The sequence below is a fragment of the Cebus imitator genome, unplaced genomic scaffold (genome assembly GCF_001604975.1).
Source record: "Cebus imitator isolate Cc_AM_T3 unplaced genomic scaffold, Cebus_imitator-1.0 Scaffold216, whole genome shotgun sequence".
Taxonomy (NCBI): domain Eukaryota; kingdom Metazoa; phylum Chordata; class Mammalia; order Primates; family Cebidae; genus Cebus; species Cebus imitator.
Window position 1 is genome coordinate 1,773,809 of NW_016107531.1, and position 21,516 is coordinate 1,795,324.

The 21,516-nt window shown below is 42.5% G+C and overlaps 1 protein-coding gene across 11 annotated transcripts in view; it reads right to left on the reverse strand.

The window, feature by feature from the left end:
• RALGPS1 (Ral GEF with PH domain and SH3 binding motif 1) overlaps window positions 1–21,516 on the reverse strand; it is a 379,879-nt gene that overhangs the window by 255,293 nt on the left and 103,070 nt on the right. For all 11 annotated transcript variants that reach the window (XM_037745920.1, XM_037745926.1, XM_037745923.1 and 8 more), the window contains one exon: window positions 9,563–9,613. In XM_037745920.1, coding sequence (XP_037601848.1) covers window positions 9,563–9,613 — 51 coding nt within the window. The remainder of the gene's footprint in view (window positions 1–9,562; window positions 9,614–21,516) is intronic.

Consider the following 21,516-nt stretch of genomic DNA (forward strand, 5'->3'; position numbering starts at 1 on the left):
GAGAGGACCGGCAGGCCCACTCAGACCACCCCTGGACTGCCTTCCACTAACACTGAGCACCTGGTCTGTGCCTTGAACCCAGCAGTAGATACTGGGGACACTCTGGTTCCTCAACTCAAAGGCCCACAGTCCAGGCCCACAGCTTGTCTTCTGGGAAGCCCAAGCCAGGTCCTGGCACCTCTAATTCCTCTTCATGATGCTGTCTGCTCTCCCCGAATGATGCTCCCTTGCCTGTAGCTCCGGCTCGAGTCTTCCCCTCCTCCCATTCTTGTGTTGTCATCTCAACATACTTCACTAAACTTCTCACTTCTGGATACCCCCGTGCCTCAACCTCCTCTGCTCCACAAAGGCACTGCCGTCACACCTTCAAGCATAGTTACTAGAGCCATCCTACCTCGAAGACCCTGAACACTGAAATCCATCTCCCTCCATTATTTCCTGGCTTCCCCCCTCTTCCCCTAACCAAATCTGTGCTTTGCTCTCTTCTTGACTTTTGGTCCTTCAGTGATGATGGCGATGATGACGATGGTAAGATGGGGTCTTGCTATGCTGCCCAGGCCGGCCTTAAATGCCTAAGCTCAAGTAGTTCTCCCACCTAGGCCTCCTGAGTCCTTCAGCCTTCTTTCAGGCCATCAGCTGTCTCTGGCCCTTCTGGCCTCCTTCCCTACAAGCAAACATTGCTGATCACCCTGTTTGACTTAACTAGGACTCCTCCTACCTCTAGGGCCACTTTCTCTGCCTCCTTCCTTGTCCCTTGTTCTTCCTTCTGCTCCCTAAGTGGACAGCCCACTTTTCTCCAGGCATACCTAAAGCCTGCTTCCTCTCATCTTGGCCCTCACAGCAGCCTCACAACCAGTGTAACAACATGCCTTCTCCTCCTCTCCAGTGTGACCACCTTGCCTCATGCAGACTGCTGCAAAATCCTCCTAGTTTCCCTGACTGCATTTGGTTCTGTCTCAGTTGAAATGAACGTCCCAAAATACAAATATATCCGTGGTACTTCCCTTTTAAAATCTTTCAGAGGGCTGGGTGTGCTGGCATATACCTGTAGTCCCAGCTACTCGGGAGGCTAAGGCAGGAGGATTGCTTCAGCCCAGGAGTTTGAGGCTGCAGTGAGCTACGATCATGCCATTGTACTTTAGCCTGGGTAACATAGCAAGACTTTGTCTCTTTGTCTCTATTTTTTTTTTTTAATCGCTCAGTGAATGCCCAGGGCTAACAAGATAAAGGTCAAACTTCTTAGTCAGGCACATCTAAGCCTCCCTTCCAAGCCTCACTGCCCTCTCCAACCCAACTCAAACTGCCTGGCCCAATCTTGCTCTCTTGACACATGTCCATGCTCCTCAAAGAGATGCCAGGCCTTGTGTGTCCAGGTTTCAGGGTAAGGCCTCTGAATCTCTTGCTCCCAGTCAAGCTTGAGGCTCTTCCTTTCTTGCCACCTCCTTTGCTGCTGACCTCACCACTGTTCCTTGTATTTCCTGGCCACTCCTACTCTGGATTTTGGTCCTGGTCTTGCAGAAGAGACCTAGATACACTTCTCCAGTCATGACAAACTTCTCACTGTTCTCGAAACACCCACATCCATCCGAATTTTTCTGCTTTTGCAATGCTTTTGGCCACCCCGTTCTCCTGGCTCCCTTATTCAAATATCCCTCCTGTGGGACATGCTTCTTGCCTCCTGCCCATTCCACACTCACTCTCTCCTTGATATGCCAGCCCCTCCCACCTCTGAATACTTGTTTACTATTTATTTACACATCTGCCTGGCTCAAGTTGGAATGTGCCGAGGTCTTCTTCATCATCATCTCTCCAGCATTTAGCACGGTAGCTGACAAATAAGCAAATGAGTGAAGGCAGGGCTGACTACTGGGAAATCTGACAGTGGGGATGGAACAATGTTGGCAGGTGCAGTGAGAAGACTGGAAAAACCATGAGCACTTAGAGAAGCTTCCCACCTCACTGCAGTTCATTTCCATCACACTGGGGCCCACTGTATACCCATGGGGCCCACTGTATACCCATGCCCCGGCTGCCAGTAGGCAGGGAATGAAACATTGACTTCTGGTAAGCCTTTGGCATGCACCAATATTCCTGGCAATGATGCCCTGGCAGAGCACAGACCTAAGGGAAGAACAGGTTTTCCTTTTCTTCTCTCAAGAACACCAAAAGTAGTATTAAATTTTGCTAAACACATCACCTACCTTTTCAGTGGGTTATTCATTCTGCCTGAAATTTCCTTTCCAACTGCCCCAACTCCCCAAATCAACAATAAGATATGATCTCTTTCAGCCTTCAAGGGCTAGTGATAATGCCTCAACCCCAAGGCTGAGAGGGGTTGCACTTTAGCCTGAGCAACATAGCAAGACTTTGTCTCTATTTTTTGTTTTTTTTAATCTCTCAGTGAATGCCCAGGGCTAACAAGATAAAGCTCAAACTCCTTATTCAAGGCTGAGTGGGGTTGGGACATTATCGCTAATGTCCAAACATCCCACATGATGTTTGCAGGGCCCTTAGGGCACCATCGTGTGTATGTCTTGTTCTAGACCTCAGCCTCCCAGCTCTCCAGAGGACCAGGATGTGAAACCTAGGTCTGAAGGATCCCAGGTACCATGCTCTTAAACACTCTGCTACTCAGGTATCACCTCCTGTGGGGCACTGGCTCCTGCACAGGCATCACTGAATATTCTAAGCAACAACCTCCCATCCATAACCCACGGTGTATATTCAAACTATACATTGGTGAAATGACAGCCACGTGTGACTAGGAACTTGCTTTGTATAGGCACCATGCTAAGTTCTTACACGCTCGCTGTAAGGTAAAAGATACGATTTCCACCCCCCACCAACTTAATACATGAGAAAATCGAGGCATAAAGAAAATACATGACTTGTCCAAAGACTCCAAGCTAGAAGGGTGAGGCTGGGACTCAACCTCAGCTTCATTAGATCAAAGTTCATGTTCTTCAAACTGTGTATCTTTAACAGACCCAAGAGGTCAGCTCCGACAGAACCCTGGGCTGAATAAAGCACAGGCTGTGCCCATTTTCAGCACATTCTAAGAACAGCTGTTCCCCCTTGATGCTGCTCCATGCTAAAACTAATGACAAAAACAGTTCTGACATTTAGACTAGCCTCTGAGACACTGCTGCACCTTCCAATTCCATAGGCTGGGAACTGGGCACACCGACAGACAGATTTGGTAGGGAATTCTGACAGAGACAAACCACCACCCTGAAAACATACCCTCTTAGAAGGCTGCTGCCACCAGGACTTTTGGATAGACCTCCCTTACAAGGCAGCCCTTGCCCTACGCCCTGGCAGGCAGGAATCCACCCAGGAATCCACCCTGCAACCCCATCTATCACAGTGGCAATGAGATTCTAGGCCACAACTTGTAAGTTCAACACAGATGTAAGCTATTATGCTGCAAAACTCTATCTGCATTAATACACCAACTCTTGATAAATTTGGTCACTTGTTAGAGTCACCAGGAGACAGGGCAGTTATAGTTCCATATTTGTAACTTCCATTTTCCTTACTCTCTGCCAATCCTTAACTCACCGTCTGCCTGGCTTCCTCTAAGCCTTGAAATGTTCTTTGTGGTCCCCCTTGCTGAAACCAGCAGAAGTCATGAAAAGCCACAGCTCCACCCTCAGTTATCAACTGCTTTTGGAAATGTGAATCTTCAAAAGGCTGAGCTCACCAGGAAATACCCTTGCTTTGGGGGAAGTGGTTACACCACAAAACAGACACCGTGGTAATACCGCTCCCTTGGTTGGCACACCCCCTTGGCAATATGCCTAAACACAGCCAGATAATGTTCTGCTATGGAGCTTCCCCTCTCATTTAGGCATTCATTCATAGTCTACTCATTCAACAAATATTTCTTGAGTATGTAATGTGTTCCAGGTACTGGGACTACAACAGGGTATCTCAGTATGCAGACCCTCCAGAACCAAGTTAGCATAGCCCTCCTTTTCTGTCCTGGTGCTTCCAAAGACTTTTAGGGGAAAAGTCCAGGAGGGAGGCCTCCTTCGGTAGGTAAGTAGCAGGAAAGAGAGAAGACAAGAAGTAAAAGAATTAACTGCAAATGAAACTGCAAAGAAATGTTAAACTTTGACCAGTAGTCTGCTGATTAGTAGACTACTAATAATATCAGTAAAATAATACTGATATTATTATTTTAAGTTATTTTACATATATTTGATGGGATAATATAAAAAAAGTAACTAATGTGGCTGGGAACCAAAACTGTCATTGTAAAATAAAATATATAAATATCGAGGGAATTAAATAACAACTATAATATAGCTATAATGTTGAATTCGAATTGAAAAAATCAATATTATATTAGTTAAATTTTTTACAAGACAATGTGGTATAACAATCCTCAAATCTCAGATGCTTCCAATGATAACACTGATTTCCTGCTCATAGGTCTACAGATGATGCTGTTCAGCTCAGCTCAGCTCAGCTCTGCCGGGTTGGCTTTGGTTTATCTCAATGTGGAATCTAGACCTCAGGTCAGTTCAGGTCATCTATAATGTCCTCCTTTGAGGACTAAGAATAAACAAGCAAGAGTTACCGGTACATCATAGAGAAAAAGGAAGTTCCAGGACAGCTGGCCAAGGCTTGCCACACCTCTTACCAGCTCAGCTCAGATCTGCACACTGCCATGCTGCCCACATTCCATGGGCAAAACCAAGTCACGGGGCCAAGCCCAAAGTCAATAGGGTAGGGAGATACACACCACCCACAGTGAAGGTAAGACAAGGAGTAAGGAGAAAAGGAAGAATTACGGTGAAATAATATCATCTACCCTAACTATGAACTCATGACTTTTTTCCTTTTAAAAAATAACTATTTACTAGCTCTGTTCATGGCAAAGGCCTAAAAGCAATGGCCACCCAGTAATACTGAGCAGCCTTCACCCAGATTGTGGTTTCTAAATATTATTCCCCACTAAAAGAAACCCCCTGAAGAAATGCCTAATTCCAGGTCTGCAGCAGAAAATATTCAACATAACCCTGGGGATCTTGTTGGGCCAAAAAGCAGGGAAGTGATAAAAAATGAATGGGATCATGTTAAAAAGATACAGGAGCCAACATAAAAGGGATGCTACTGGTCAAGGACAGAGCAATTTATATACCAAAAAGAATGGTGACTAAAGCTGACTGAGACACAAAGGATGGACCAACACCCATGAGTCCATTATGATGGAGGAGAGAGACTGCTCACCAAAAACAAAACTAAGCAGTTACACACCCACAAGTCACCATTAAAGATAAGTGGGGCACCAACTGCTTACTCTGAAAATTGATAATTAAAAGGAAAGAATTAAGTACATACATGTAGTCCTAGCTGATGAGGAAAAATTTCTCTTAAGAATTTCAACTATAAGAGTCAGGCTTGACAGTTTGTGCCTAATCGCTTGAGGCCAGGAGTCCAAGATCAGCCTGGGCAACACAGTCTCTTAAATCATGTCTCTTAAAATAATTTTAAAAAAATTAGCCAAGCATGGTGGGATATGCCTGTAGTCCTAGATACTCAGGAGGCTGAGATGCAATTATTATTTCATTTACCTCTGTAAATATTTCGTTTACATCTGTAAATGAAATAATAATTGCATCTGCTAGGGTAAATTGGGAATTAAATAAGGTAACACATATAAAGTCTTTAACCGCTCGACACAATGCCTGGTATGCACTACACATTCAAAAATGGTTGATGTTGTTTTACTAGATTCCAGCCTCCGTGCTAAGTACTCTATATGCATTATCTCATTTAATTATCCAAATAACCCTGTGAGGGAGGTACTCTTACTATCCCCACTCTATGAATGAAGAAACTAAAACTCAAGAGAAGTGAAGTGACTTACCCAAGGTCACACAGCTGGGGCACTGTCAGAGGCAGAATTGTGAAAGCTCCGGAGTTAAACCACCTATATTTGATCTGACCTGAGGCCTGTGGCAGGCAGCCTCCAAGGGTTCCCCCACTTCCTACTTGCTGGTGTCCAGCTCTTATATAGTGCCCCTCAGTGAAGAAGGCTGCTCTGTGATACTAATAGGATACTGTGCAAATGAGAGTATGTGACTTCTAAGCCACGTCACAAAAATCATTGCTGACGTCTGTCTTGTTCTCTTGGATCACTCATTCTAGGGAAAGTCAACTGCCATGCCATGAGGACACTCAGTGGCTGTATGAACAGTTCCACATGGCAAGGAACAGAGGACTCCTGCCGACAGCCAGGAATTGTGCATGAACCACCTTGGAACCAGACTTCCCCTCCCCAGTCAAGCCTTCAGATGACTATAGTCCCAGCCAACATCTTGAATACAACTTCCTGAGAGACCCTAAGCCAGGATCACCCAGCTAAGCCACTCTTGGATTCTTCACCCACAGAGACTGTGAGAGAGAAATCCTTATTATTAAGCTGCTAAGTGCGGGGTAATTTGTTACATAGCAATAGAGGACTAATACAGTAATCATGGAGCAAATTATAGTACTTAACATGTCTGAGTTTTAGCATCCTCATATATAAAAACTGGGAGACATAGACAGAATGAGACCCTACATCTAAGGTGCCTAATTTATAGTCTGCACACAGTAAATGCTCAGGAAAATGTGAACAACCCAGGCTACCTAACAACAGTCCATATCAGCACCCACCCCTTTTCAAACCTGTGCACAGCGGGCCACTGGGCATTCAGGGCTTAGGTCAGAGGGCTAGGGAGTCAAGCAAGGACACACAGGCAAGGGTCTGCATGGGCAAGGGTGCTGCCCACCACTCCGTCACTGGAAGCTGCTCTCCAGGCAAGCACCAGACACTCAAGGACCCCCATGGCTGGGAGGGCTTTAGAAGCCTTTATGTTCAAATCTCCCCAACTCCTCCATCAATGCAAGTCTCCTTGACCACAGCCTCTATGCATGCTAATCTCACTACCTGGAACAACTTCCAGGACCATCCCTAAGAGCATCCAAAAGTATCCAGGTCTCACCATAACTCCTCACGGCCTGCTCAAAGCCTTTCAGATCTCCAAGGAGAAGAATCATGTCCCTCAGGAACCTTCTTTTTTTGAGCTAACTGCCCCTAGCTCCCCATTAATAAGCACAGAGTTGGCAAACAGCATGATGGGAAAGCAGAAACCTGAGTCAGCCTGGAAAAACGACCAGCTAGGAAGTGGCTGATGCCTTCCAGGACAACCCCAGAAGTCCAAATCACCATATCTAACTCCAGCCAGAAACAATTCTCCAGTTGTAAAGGATCTGAACAGCCTAGGAAGGACTCATAAACTATATTACTTACACAATAGAGACCCGGTTAAGATGGCTGTTTCCACATCAAAAGAGGTAAGAGACCACTGTGCAGTGTAGGAGTCAGGTTACACCTACATACAACAGGGGCTGAGAGCTTGAGCTCTAGGTTCAGGGCTCAGACAGGCCTGATTCAAGTCCTGGCTACAGGGTCCATGGTTAATACTCTTCTTCTTATCTCTGTGGGCTTAATTAAGGGTAATGGTAGTAACTAGGTAAGAAAATATCTAAAATTGCTACTAGTCTTACAATCACTACATCCCTGGTTCTCATCCAACTGGGAACCCACTAGGGTGCCCAGTCGAAAGCAGATTCCTGAGTCCCACTCTTAACCTAAGCATTTAGAATCTCTAAGGATGAAGCCTAGGCATTTGTAATTTTTTAAAAGAATTCCCAAGTGGATTCTGATACATAGCCAGGGTTGAAAGCAGCACTGGTTCACAAGTTTCCTGGGAGCCCAGGTCACTCACAGCACCCATCTTGCTCTCAGATGCTGGCCTCTGCTTACTTATAATTATACTTTATTCATGCCCTTCCAACTCTGGGGTGGTCCAGCCACAACATGGCAAGCATCCTCAAAAGGAAAGTTTTCAGTTTTCAGCCTGCTAACAATAATAACATCAGCAAAAAAGCTGGGGCAGCTCCCAGGGTCCTTCCTTTGACCACAGTTTTGACAATGAGGAACAAACTCTTCCATTTTTAGCTAACATGTTATAGATCCAAAATGTTCAAGTTTGGGGTTTCTCCAGGTACCTCAAAGCAGCTAGTTCTGAATCCTCACTCTGCCTCAGAATTACCTGGGAAACTTTTAGAAAATAGGGCTGATTAGGTGTCAGACCCCCACCAAGAGATTCAGGTTCAGATTTAATGGTCTATGGGGTAGTGGTGGGGGAGGGGGCTCTGGGTACCACCATGTTTCCAAGACTGTCCAGGTGATTCTGATGTGCAGTCACGATTAAGAACCACTGCTACAAGCTACAGTCTTTAAAATAAAACATCTCCACTTTAATGTCTTGTCACAACTTGAACTAAGATATGTGTTGATGAAGTACCTTCCAAACTGCAGCACCCTGGGGAAAAGTCTTGGTCTGGCCTTAGCTATGCCTCTGAAGAGGAAGGAGCCCCCACCTGCTTCCCTCCTTCCAGCGGCCTGGGCAGTGATCCCAGTCTCCTGGGCACATGCAGGTTCAGGGATCATGGCAGGTGGGCTGCCCTCCTTGATGTTCGAATGAAGAATAAAGCCCTAAATGTCTAAACTGCTCCAGAGCTAAGCAGAGAACATAATCAGAAATAGCTTCAGCTGATAACTAAGGCAACCATCACACACCTATTCCACCAAAAGGCTCCAAGAGGTAGTGATTTAGTGATCTGATGTTGTTTTTAATTAGAAAGAATAGATCATACCACATTAGAACAAAACAGAAAAAGAATGGAAGTCAGCCAATTCAGAAAAAAGCAAACAAAGCAATGCTCCCCAACCCTAATGAACATAACACACACAGACACAAGCATGCACACAGATAGACACACACACACACACACACACACACACACCCTGGGTAAAATAATCAAAACCTTGTTATCAATTGCCAAACAGTTCCAGGAATTCTTTTTAAGATCAAAATCAACTTTTTATTCTTTATTGACTATACTGTTTCTAAACATGTACGTATGCTTTTTTTTAAATACTCACTATGTTGCTCAGGCTGGTCTCAAACCCGTGGCCTCAAGCGATCCTCCCACCTAATCCTCCCAAAGTGCTGGGATTACAGGCGGGGCCACCACACCTGACCAATATATGCTGTTAATGTAAATATGTATATTTTTGCTATGGCAAATGGCTCCAAAAATAGAAACAGGGCAACCACAAGAATTTGGGATCAACAAACAGAAAACTTTCTAGAAAAATGTTCCCTGACATCATTTCTTGAAAGTGAACATTTTCAGCAGAAGCAGCCTGGGAAAAGGAATGAGGGTGTTAAGAGCTGGCTCTCAGGCATGGAGGCCTGTGGATATCAGCTGCTTCCAGCCCTGCCAGAGTAGGCCAAACAGAAGACAGTCTCTGGAAAATCCAAATACTGGGCTCAAAAAAATGAGCACCATCAAGAATAGAACGGGGTTTAAATCGATAACATGCATTTGTAGAGCCTTCAAGAGAGAAACTGAGAAACGTAGTCACTCTAACAGTGGCTGACTAAATCCTTGCTGCCCACCCACAGCATTAAGAGTAGGAAAACAAAGTACAGACCTCCGGCTGGATAGCTTTAAACACAGGTATATCCATTAATGTAATCTGGCTCTGCAACGAAAGAGAATCAATGTTAGAAAATACTATACATCAAAGATAACTGTCATGTTACTTTATACAGAGTAATATATATTCATAAAAGTTATTCTTTCCCCTTTGGGATAAAAAACAAGATAGAATAGAGCAAAAAATTGGATACATTTCTGAAATGCCTCTCCCATCCCTTCCCTCTTCATAAATCTTGATCCACACCCTTGTTTCTTGAATGTGAGATGAAATTTCAATTTAAGAATTGATAAAAGTTGGAGGGTGGGCCTGGGAATAAAAGGAACAGTTTTATTTGGAAATTCTTGTACTATTGAATTTTTATTTCAAGCATGAACTATTTTTATAATTTTTAAAAGTTGTAGAAACAATATTTAAAATTAAAATGTTAACCAGAAACACTACTTATTACTATAAATTAAGTTCCTTTTAAAGTCGTGGCTTACAGAAATTATATTTTTCTTTTGAAGTCATTGATACTGCCCCCAAATTATATGGCAGAGTGCTATTCAAGAGGCACCCACAGACCAGTTCGGCACCACAAACTGTTTATTCCACCAGCCCACAATGAGAGAAGTACAGAAGCTGAGAGCAAGCATTTGGAACTTGTATAACAATTTTTGACATGACCATGACATTTCTATTTTATATATATACACACACACATATACACACACACACATATATATACACATATATATATATTTTAAGTAACAGTCCTCAAATTATTGAAAATGGAAAAATCTAGTCTTTCACCACAGCCAGCTTAAGAGGCAGTAATGTGATCAGCAGAGAAAACACACATCAGGTTAAAAGGCTCACCCATCATAAGAATGTCATCTGAGCCAGGCGCAGTGGCTCACACCTGTAATCTCAACATTTTGGGAGGCCGAGGTGGGCGGATCACAAGGTGAGGAGTTCGAGACCAGCCTGACCAACATAGTGAAACTCCATCTCTACTAAAAATACAAAAATTAGCAGGGTGTGGTGGCACATGCCTACAATCCCAACTACTCAGAAGGCTGAGGCAGGAGAATCACTTGAACCTGGGAAGCAGGGGTTGTAGTGAGCCAAGATAGTGCCATTGCACTCCAACCTGGGCAATAGAGCAAGACTCTGTCTCAAAAATTAAAAAATTAAAAAACTTCATCTGGTGACAGTAAGAGGAAACATCATGCTGACCATTTTTCAGACCAAGGCATGAACTGAACTGACTTGACATGATCCACCTACTTCCGTGTCACATGGGATGCCAGATGTCAGTTAAGAGATTCCTCTGTGACACATCAGGGAAAGGAGAGCTGAAGGCCTTTGGATGCCTTTAATGTGAGAAGACACCCTGTCCACTGAACACAGGCTATCCGGGATGACATGATACAGGGAACAAATGGGCTCTGGAATCTACAGGGCTTGGGTGTGTGTCTGGACACCGTCACTTCATGGCAATGTTCTCTTTGACATACAAGCTCTCTCAGTCAGGTACCACATCTAGAAAATTATGACAATAATCCCTGTTTTATAGGATCTTGGTGAAAATTCAAGGCAAGAGGTAGAGTTCCTAGCACCTGACAGATGCTCAATAAATACATAAGAGAGTGTGTGTGTGTGTGTGTGTGTGTGTTTGTGTGTGTGACTGTGAGGGTATGAGTGTAAGTGTGTGTGGGGGGGTGTGTGAATGTGTGTGCATGTATATGAAGTGTGAGAGAGTGTGTCTGTGTGTGTCAGTCAAAAGGGAAGCCACACAAATGGGCTCATGCACTGGCATGTGAACTTATGGTTCCTGACCATAAGTTCATAAGCTAGGAAATAAGGGACCACTAATTTGATTGAATATCCATGCACTGAGGTTGCTCTAGAGAACATGTTTAGAAGGCTGCTACATTGAGCCAGTAAAAACCCTTGTATTAAGACATATTGGAGAAAAATGGCAACACACAGAGTGTGCCACCTGTGACTACAATCCAGGGCTAGAAGTGTGGTCAGCTCTTGGCACAAGCACAATTCAAAGCTGGTCCAAGGTCACTGGGTTTCTGAGGAGCATGGGATACAAGCCAAAGCATACCATCCTCAGGCAGAGTGGAGATGAAAACATGCAGCTGGCTTCAGTGGAGAGCCTCTCTGTCCTCTCCAGGGGCTAGTGTTCCTCATGCAAACAGGGGTGAAATGCTGCCACTAATGGAAGCCTGGCTGAGAGATGGTAGAGAGCACAAGGACTAAGGAAGCACTGGAGCAGAATCTGAGCTCTTCTGCCTCTGGGTTCCACCCAACACCCTTTGATGTCAAGGGGACTCTTTGACGTCAGCATAATGTATCTGGCCCCCATAATGTGGGTATTGAGTTAGTAAGCCCTGAAGGTCTATAGGTCTGTGTTTGGCCTAGAGCTACAGGGCTCAGAGCTATGTCCTGGGCAGTGCAAACAGACTGGCATTTCTTCTGCCAGACCCATCAAGATTGTTAGCCAAGTGCTTCTCATATTTGGATTAAGTCTGCCATCCTGGGGAACAGAAAGGCCTTGTAAAGACAGGAGATTTGAACTGAAAGCTCAGAGGGCCTTGGAAATCTCCCCTGCAGTTCAAGTTAACACCCTAACCAGGAGAACCGGCAGGATGTTTGCAATGCCATTTAGGAAAAGAACCAAAAGTCTGCTAATGTGAAAATGAGAAAACTTCCTTTCCATCCTGCCATCAGTTCTAGGGTTTGCTACTGAATTTCCAGATGATTTATTAAAGCAGTGACCTTACATTTCATATTTTTTGGATGGTCCAAGTTTCAAATATTCTGCTTTCCATTCAGACTATAAGTCAGAAAATGTGTTCAGACGTTTTATTCAAAACAAACAACAACAGAGGTCACCAGACTTAGACTAGCTAGTCCGAAATACATAATGAGGTTTCAGAAGACTCTCTCCTATTTCTATCCTTTCAACTCTGACCAAAGAAGATACAGTGTCTAGAGCAGGGATAGTTTGATACAATATACTTATAAAGATCATCAAATTATCAATTTCATGCCATTTTACTACAAAGTCAAACACATGTTAAAGAGGTTGCTGATGAGTAATCCTTCCCCAGAAGTTTGAAACCTCAAGAGTACTCAGTTTTACCAAAGTGGGGGGTAGGGGTATGAGGGAGTGGTAAGAGGTGAGGTCAGGTCCTATCACACTTCAAAGCCAACTCTTGGGACCACCTCAGGACCCTGTCCCACCCTCAGGAGAGGTACCCTGGTTTCTTGGAGAGAAAAGGCATTTTCTAGGGATATGTTACAACCTCAAGAGAAACATGGGACAAGGAGCCCCACTCTTGTTTCCAAGAAGCAAATCTGGCCAGTAGTGGGGCTGAAGAACACTCATGAATAAGTCTCTTAATGGACTACCCTTATTTTGAGAAATAAAGCCTTAACATAGGATGTCCAGTCACACTAGTCGCCTGGCAATGGCTTCCTTAATCCTAGTCCCTTCTCCCATCTCCTCCTTCCTCCTAGTCCAGGGCCTTCTAAAAATCCAGGCTGTTAAGGGAATTGCCTGATCTCCAAACATCATTTCTGCAGAGGAGAATACTGCAGGGTGGAGGGATCTACTGGAGCACTTCACAGGGTGGCCTTAACATAACAGTGCTATTATGTGGATAAATGAAAGCTACTTGGTTAGCCAAAAAGGAAAAAAGAAAATTTTTTTACATGTAGTATTTTTCCTAACAGTGGCTGACTAAATCCTCTCTTCCAAGCCTTACTTAGCCTTAGTGCAAGGATCTTCCAGACCCCAAATAAACAAAAAATGCTGTTGGCTTTACCCAACTCCACCAAGGCAGGCCAAGAGGGCTCACAGAACAAAGAGTAATCAGCTCTGAAGATCTCTCCTGCTTTGACTCATAGAACCACAGAAAGCCGGATCTGGCAATTTAGAACTGAGTCGGGGATGGGCCTACGAACTGTTCTGTTCCTTTTGAAAATTAATCTAGCAGTAACTTATTTAAAGTTTTTTTAACTTTTTTATTTAAAAAAAAAATGTCAAACCAGGCTGGCTCAGTGGTTCATCCCTGTAATCCCGGCACTTTGGGAGGCCCAGGCAGGCAGATCACTTGAGGTCAGGAGTTTGAGACCAGTCCATCAACATGGTGAAATCTTGTCTCTAATATACAAAAATTAGCCAGGTTTGGTGGTGCATGCCCGTAATCCCAGCTACTCAGGAGGCTGAGACAGGAGAATAGCTTGAACCTGGGAGGCAGAGGTTGCAGTGAGCTGAAATTGTGCCACTGCACTCCAGCTTGGGAGTGAGTGAGATTCTGTCTCAAAAAAAAAAAAAAAAAAGTCAAATCTACAAAAAAGTCACAAAGACAAATACTATATGTCTCCATTTACATGAGGTAACTAGAAGAGTCAAAATCATGGAGACAGAAAGTAGAATGGCGGTTGCTGGGAGTTGGGAAGAAGGAGAGTGAGGAGTTGTTTAACGGATAGAGTTTCCATTTTGCAAGATGAAAACAGTTCTGGAGATTGGTTACATAGCACTGTGAATGTACTTAACACCACTGAACTGTACACTGAAAAATAGTTAAGATAGTAAATTTTATATTATGTATATTTTACCACAATCAAAACAAAAAAAAAAAGCCACCCCAAAAGTTCAATATGCCTTGTCCCAATCACAAGTCTCTCTCCCACCAAAAGTAACCATTATCCTTTCTTCAAGTTTTTTAAATAATTTAATCACTTAAGTATATACACCTACACATCACAATGTAGTCCTATCCACTTTTTAAAAAAAATGGTAAGTGCTAGCTATGATTCTTAGAGATAGGGTCTTACTCTGTTGTCCAGGCTTGAGTCCAGTGGTGTGATCATAGCTAATGAGCTAACCTCAAACTTCTGGATTCAAGAGATCCTCCTGCCTCAGGCTCCTGAGAAGCTAAAACTAGAGGTATAAGCCACCATGCCCAGCTAACTTTTTTTTTGTAGAGATGGAGTCTAGCTCTCTTGCCCAGGTTGATCTCTAACTCTTGCCTCAAACAATCCTCCCACGACAACCTCCCAAAGTGCTGGGATTACAGATGTAAGCCACCATGCCCAACCTGATACATACTTTTTAAATCTCTTTTAATCTACATCCCTTTATATTCCTTATAATACATCTACTGAAGAAACCAAACCATTTGACCTACGCAGCTCTCCACACTTAAGGAGCAGGTCAATGAGTGTTTTTCCATTCTTTGGTGTGTCTGCACCAAAGAAGTCCGTGCTGGACCCAAGGACTTCAGACACAGGCTCATCCCTTTAGCAAGACTATAGGTGGTGGTGCACTGCTTCATCAGGAGGCACACAATGGCTCTCCTTTTGTAATGTTATTGACTGCTGATGTTCACTGCTTAGATATTTTCATTCACTGGAGTTACAAAATGATGATATTCCAATTCTATCATTTCTTTTCTTTTTATTAACTGACTAATTTAACAGACACTTTCCCTTATCTACTGTTTGGTTATCCAGTGTAGTTAGTTCAAAAGCCAAAGGCAGGACAAATGCTTGATTCTTCCCTCAAATTTGTCAGTTTTTAAGATGATAAATTGCCCCTATTGTCATCCAAAGGTGACCCATTATTTGACGAGTTTAAATTATTTGCAATTTTTATCCTTTTGAAGCCCAAATTGTGCCATGATGGAATAATGGGAGCTTCTTCCAGCTAGCACCTGACTCCTTTTGCCATGAACCCTCCTATTCCTTGACAGCTTCCTCACTGGGCACTGGGAAGATGAACCAGGCTCATCTTGAACATGTCCTTTCCCAGACTTGGAATCAACCAGTTGTCTGGAAGCCCTGGGTTCCTTTAGCAAGAAATGCTATTTCAGGACCACAATGCAGAAGTCATATTAATATTTCCAATTCAAATTTAGGACATTTGTAAAAACTTACTTAACCTCTTCTGTATTATATCTGTATCTCCTTTCTTTTATTTTGAAAATATTGGTCTTAAGGACACAGAGTATATACTACGATTGCAGCATCCCCTAAGTTTTCATTTACTTTCTCCTACATTACACACACAACAGTCTTAGAATAACAATACTAATGCTATCACCAGCAATATCATTACTGAAAAAAGTTATGAAATTTTTGTATATGTTCTATGTTCCCTCATTTTAAAACATAGTTTATGTATAAATAGTCATACTATATAGAGAGAGTCATATTATATCGATGTATAAACAGTCATACTATATCTACCATCTGGGTATACATTCATTACAAACTATATCCTCTACCTTTAACCCTCATTCAGTCTTAATTCCACAAGTAATTGCATTTGTACTGCTCTCGCCTGTCTTTATAGTGATGCTTCACTAATTATGTTCATTATCTAAGACTCATTCTCTAACAGATTCCTCAGGAAGGGCTCAGGGAAATAATATTCTGAGGTCTTGCATGTTCACAACAGTTTGTTTGTGTCTTTTATACTTTAAAGTCAGTTTGCTGGATATATTATAAATTCTTTGGCTCACTTTTTTCTTTCCTTATTTGATTACGTAGTTCCATTTCCTTTTGCCAAAAACGTGTTTCTGTCAAAAAGATTGCTGGTAATCTAATAATTTCCTGTATATGTCATTTAATGTTTTTGCCCAAATGCCCAAACGATTTTTTTTCCTTTAAAACCCAGTCGTTTGCAAAAAATATGTCTTTAGTATTGACCATTTGGGGTTGACATTCTCAGCTTCATGGTATGCTCTTTCAGTATGCAATTTCAAATCTTTTTATTTCATGAACATTTTCCTAAATTTTAGTTTTAATTATTTATGAAGTTCCCTTACCTTTTTGTTCCCTTTCAGGAATTCCTATTATCTGTATGTTGGATCTTCTTTGCCTATCATGAATATTTGTCACTTTTCCTCAAAGTCTTATTCTTTCTTCACTTATTTTCATGTGAAAAAGTTTTGCCCTTAAGGTATTTTCTGTTATGTTTATGTGTTCCTGTGTTCTTTCTAGTTCAATCTTCATTTCCAAAAGAATTTTTGTTTTTTATTTTATTTATTTGTTTTATTTTACTTTAGGTTCTAGGGTACACGTGCGGGTCGTGCAGGGTTGTTGCACAGCTGCATACTATATCCGGCATTTCTCCCCATGTTATCCCTCCCCACCCTCCCCACCCCCCGCTGTCCCTCCCAGCCTCCACCAATTGCCCCCAGTGTGTGATGCTCCTCTCCCTGAGTCCACATATTCTCATTGTTCAACACCCACTTATGAGTAATATGCGGTGTTTGGTTTTCTTTTCTTGTGTCAGTTTGCTGAGAATGATGGTTTCCACATTCATCCAAGTCCCTACAAAGGACACAGCCTCATCGTTTTTTATGGCTGCGTAGTATTCCATGGTGTATATGTACCACATTTTCTTTGTCCAGTCTATCATTGATGAGCTTTTGGGTTGGTTCCAAGTCTTTGCTATTGCACACAGGGCTGCAATGAACATACGTGTGCATGTGTCTTTATAATAGAATGATTTCTAGTTCTTTGGGTATATAGCCAGTAATGGGATTGCTGGGTCAAATGGAATTTCTGTTTCTAGATCCTTGAGAAATCACCACACTGTCTTCCACAATGGTTGAACTAATTTACACTCCCAGCAACTGTGTAAGAGTGTTCCTATTTCTCCACATCCTCCTCTCCAGCATCTGTTGTCTCCAGATTTTTAATGATCGCCATTCTAACTGGTGTGAGATGGTATCTCAATGTGGTTTTGATTTGCATTTCTCTAATGACCAATGATGATGAGCCTTTTTTTCATATGTTCCTTTCCTAAGTTTTGTCATCTCATTTCTGAGATTTTTCTTATTTCTGATTTATGTTCTTTATGCATGATCTTAACATCTCTTGCCTCATTTTAAAATAAATAGTTACAGGTTTTATCTGTTTTGTGGCATGCCTTTCATTGTCTATAGGGATTCTGGTCTCTTTTTTTGTATAATAACTTTGAATGAGATTTGACAGCAATAATTTCCTGTTGCTTATTTTTATGCAAAATTAGTTCTCCTGAGCTTTCAGAGAGCAATATGGTTCAGAGTACCTTTTCGAACTTCACACAGCTCTGTTTTAGGTTGCTTTCATGTAGTGTTCAACACCATGGCCACTATTTCTTAAGATTTCACAACACACACACACACACACACACACACACACACACACACAGCTGCTTTTGCCACAACTATCTCTATCCTTGTCATTTTGATTCTACTCCATACTGACGTTCTTAGGTATGCAGCATCATTCTAGAAGGGATCCCCTAGATGGCTGGTTTCAAGAGATCACAATGGCTATTCCACAGATCCCTTCTACTCACCATTATTATTTCAGCAGCTATTCCCACCCTGACTCACTGAACTTTCTAGTAAATACCTGTTGGCAGCTTTGGGGTTCTCCTATTCTCAAGTCTATTAAATACCCCAGTGCTTATTCTGCTTTCTCCTCTATAGATGCTGATACCCTGAAGATCTTATAGATGTTGGTGGTACGTCTTCAACCACTTCTATTTTGGGGTTGAAGGGGATATCTTGTCACCTAGGTTTACTGTAATTTTGTTCGTGGGTTTCAGGGTTTGTGATCTAGTTGTTGTGAATGTTCAAAGGAGGGCAGAGGGGCAACATGGATTAAGAGAGAATTTAAAAATATGCTACTGCCACCACCATCTTCCCAGAATCTTTAAATAATTCTTTCAGTGGGTTTTTATGTCTGGGTTTTTTCTTTCTTTCATTAGACAGGAAACTAAAATGCCAGTTGGTCTGATTCAATTCTAACACCTAAGCACTCCAGTGCTTTCCCAGAGGCCAAAGACTCCAGAGACCTGGTTTCTCATGTAAGCTAAAGACACACTAGCTCCAGCAGGGAGAGCCAAAGTTTTACCACTACATTCCCAAAGTATTCACTATCCCTCCCTACAGTCTTCCCAGCGTCAGAAAGGTGGCCGGAAGCAAGCCAAGCAATACCCTATGGCTGAGGCTAGAAAACCCAGCCTCAAGTCTCACCAAAGAGTCCTGTTAAGCAATGTTTTTCTATGATGCAGTCTAACTCTCTCCCATTCCACAGGGTAAACAGCTATAAAGGGATTTTTAAGCCTCATTGCTGCTTCTTTCCTTTTGTGTAGCTAAAAAACATGACTCTTAAAAGTACAAGTAAACATACATAAATAGAACACAGAAGCTAGGCCATCGGCCTGCAAGAGTAACGAAGTCTTCTAAAGGAGCTTTGTGGCTAAGAGTGCAGACTCTAGTGTTATACTATCCAACATAGTAGCCACTACCTACGTGTGGCTACTGAGCATTTGAAATGTTGTTAGCACTAGAGAGTGTAAAATACCCATTAGAGCCAGGTACAGTGGCACAAGCCTACAGTCCCAGCTATTCAGGGGGCTTAGGCAGGAAGATGGCTTGAACCCAGGAGTTCAAGGCACTGCAGTGTGCTGTAACCGCCTGGCTGACATAGTGACTTGTCTCTTATACACACACACATACAATTTTGAAGACTTAGTTTGAAAAAAAGAATATAAAGTATCCCAATAATTTTATGTTGCTTATATTTTGAAATAACATTTTGATATACAAGGTTAAATAAAACATACTATTACAAGTAATTTACCACTTTTATTTTTTAATGTGGTTACTAGAAAATTTTAAATTGTATATGTAGCTTACATTATATTTCTATCGGAAATCACTGGTCTACAGCATCAGACAGCCCAGGTTTTAAAGCTCAGCTGTGCCATGTACTACCTGTCTGAAGAGGTGACTTTCTACTCTAAGTGTTGACTTGCTTATCAGTAACTTGGGAATAATAACTACCTTATTTATAAGGCTGCTATGAAAAGTAAATGAGATTAAAGCATGTAAAACATTTAGCACAAGCCCTAGACATAATCAGTGTTCAAAAACAGGAGTTGCTCTTATTACTACCTCCTACCATTAGAAGGTAATTAGAAGATGAGAGTTTCAGACCTGGCTCTGCCAATACCTGGATATATAATCCATGTAAGAAAATTAATCTCTTGGATCCTTACTTTATCAGAAAATTGGGAGCTAAGGATATGCCTCACTGAGTTGCTATAGGACTTGAATTCTTGGCCAGGCATGGTCGCTCATGCCTGTAATCCCAGCACTTTGGGAGGCTGAGCCAGGAAGATCATGAGGTCAGGAGATCAAGACCATCCTGGCCAACATGGTGAAACCCTGTCTCTATTAAAAATGGAAAAATTAGCTGGGCGTGGTGGTGCACTCCTGTAATCCCAGCTACTAGGGAGGCTGAGGCATGAGAATGTCTTGAACCTGGGAGGCAGAAGTTTCAACAAGCCAAGATAGTGCCACTGCACTCCAGCCTGGCGACAGAGCAAGACTCCATCTCAAAGAGAGAGAGAGAGAGAGAGAGAGAGAGAGAGGGGAAAAGAATTAAACTCTTTAAGGCAATGCACATTTATTGAGCACCTACTATGAGCCAGGCATATTTTGGGCACTGGGGAAAAAAGCAGTGAACAAGTCAGGTAAGTTCCTGTCCTTAGAGAGTTTATATTCTACTGGAGGAAATATAAAATAAAAAATTATTATTATATAGGCCAGGAGTCGTGGCTCATACCTGCAATCCCAGCACTTTGGGAGGCTGAGGTAGGGGGATCATTTGAGTCCAGGAATTGGAGACCAGCCATGGCAACACAGTGGGATCTCATCTCTACTAAAAATCAAAAGAATTAGCAGGGCATGGTGGTACGCATCTGCAGCCCCAGCACTTTGGGAGGCTGAGGCAGGAGGATCACTTGAGCCAGGGAGATTGAGGCTTTAGTGAGCTGTGATTGTCCCACTGTACTCCAGCCTGAGTGATGGAATGAGATGCTGTCTTTAAAGAAAAAAAAAAACAACAACTACTATTCTATAATGTAATGTTGGGTAGTAATAACAGTTATGAAGAAAAACAGAGCAGAGTAAGAAGAAAGATAATGATGGAAAGATGCTACTTTATCCCAGTGAAAGTCCTAAGGACAGACATTTGAACACACCGTGAGCGGGCATCTTAGGAAGAGACAGACAATAACACTGAAAAAGAAAAGGACAGAGGATGCAGGTGAGCCTGGGGAAGAAAGAAACAGTGGGAGAGCATGGAGGTGGGGGCAGAAGAGGAGGCTTGATGGGACCAGAAGAGTACTAGAGGCCTCAGGAGGAATTCTGGGTCTCATTCTAGTAGGAAGGAGCCATTAGAGAGTCTGAAGATTTTAAAAGGATCCCTCAGACACACTGAGGGAGATGAAGCATGTGTCAGGCTCAGTATGGCCTGGCACAAAGTAAATGTGGAAGAAGCCAATGATGGCAGAGCAATGACATGGGGCCCAGCTACTTAGTTCCCTTGGCACCTCGGAGGACAAGAAACTTCTTTTACCAAAGAGGGTGGAGAACAAGTGGGTATGAGTTGGAAACACTTCCAGGGTTCTGGAGAGAAGTTCAATGCCTGGACAATACTCACAGTCAGGCTTGAGGTCACCCCAGAGTCAATATTCTCCCTCTACCGTCAAAGTGCAAAAGGAGGAAACCAAGTCATGGCCAAACAAGGAGCCAACGCAGCTCCACCACAAGGGACAGTCCCTTAGACTGGGAGCAACGCACTGGTTGAAGATAAATCTTTTTTTTAATTTATATTTTTAAAATTGCACAGACAATATCATTTATCATTGCAGAAAAGAGTCGTTATAAAAATGTAGAAAGTATAAATAAACAAAAAGAAAAATTAAATTCCAATTACCTGGAATCTATAACCAGATACTACAGTAAATAATATGTTTGGTATATATATCTAGATATGTATGAATACATCAACAAAAAATCTAGACCCCACGCAAATACTTATGTCATATGTATGTTATACTTGTTTTTTTTTTGTTTTTTTTTTGTTTTTTT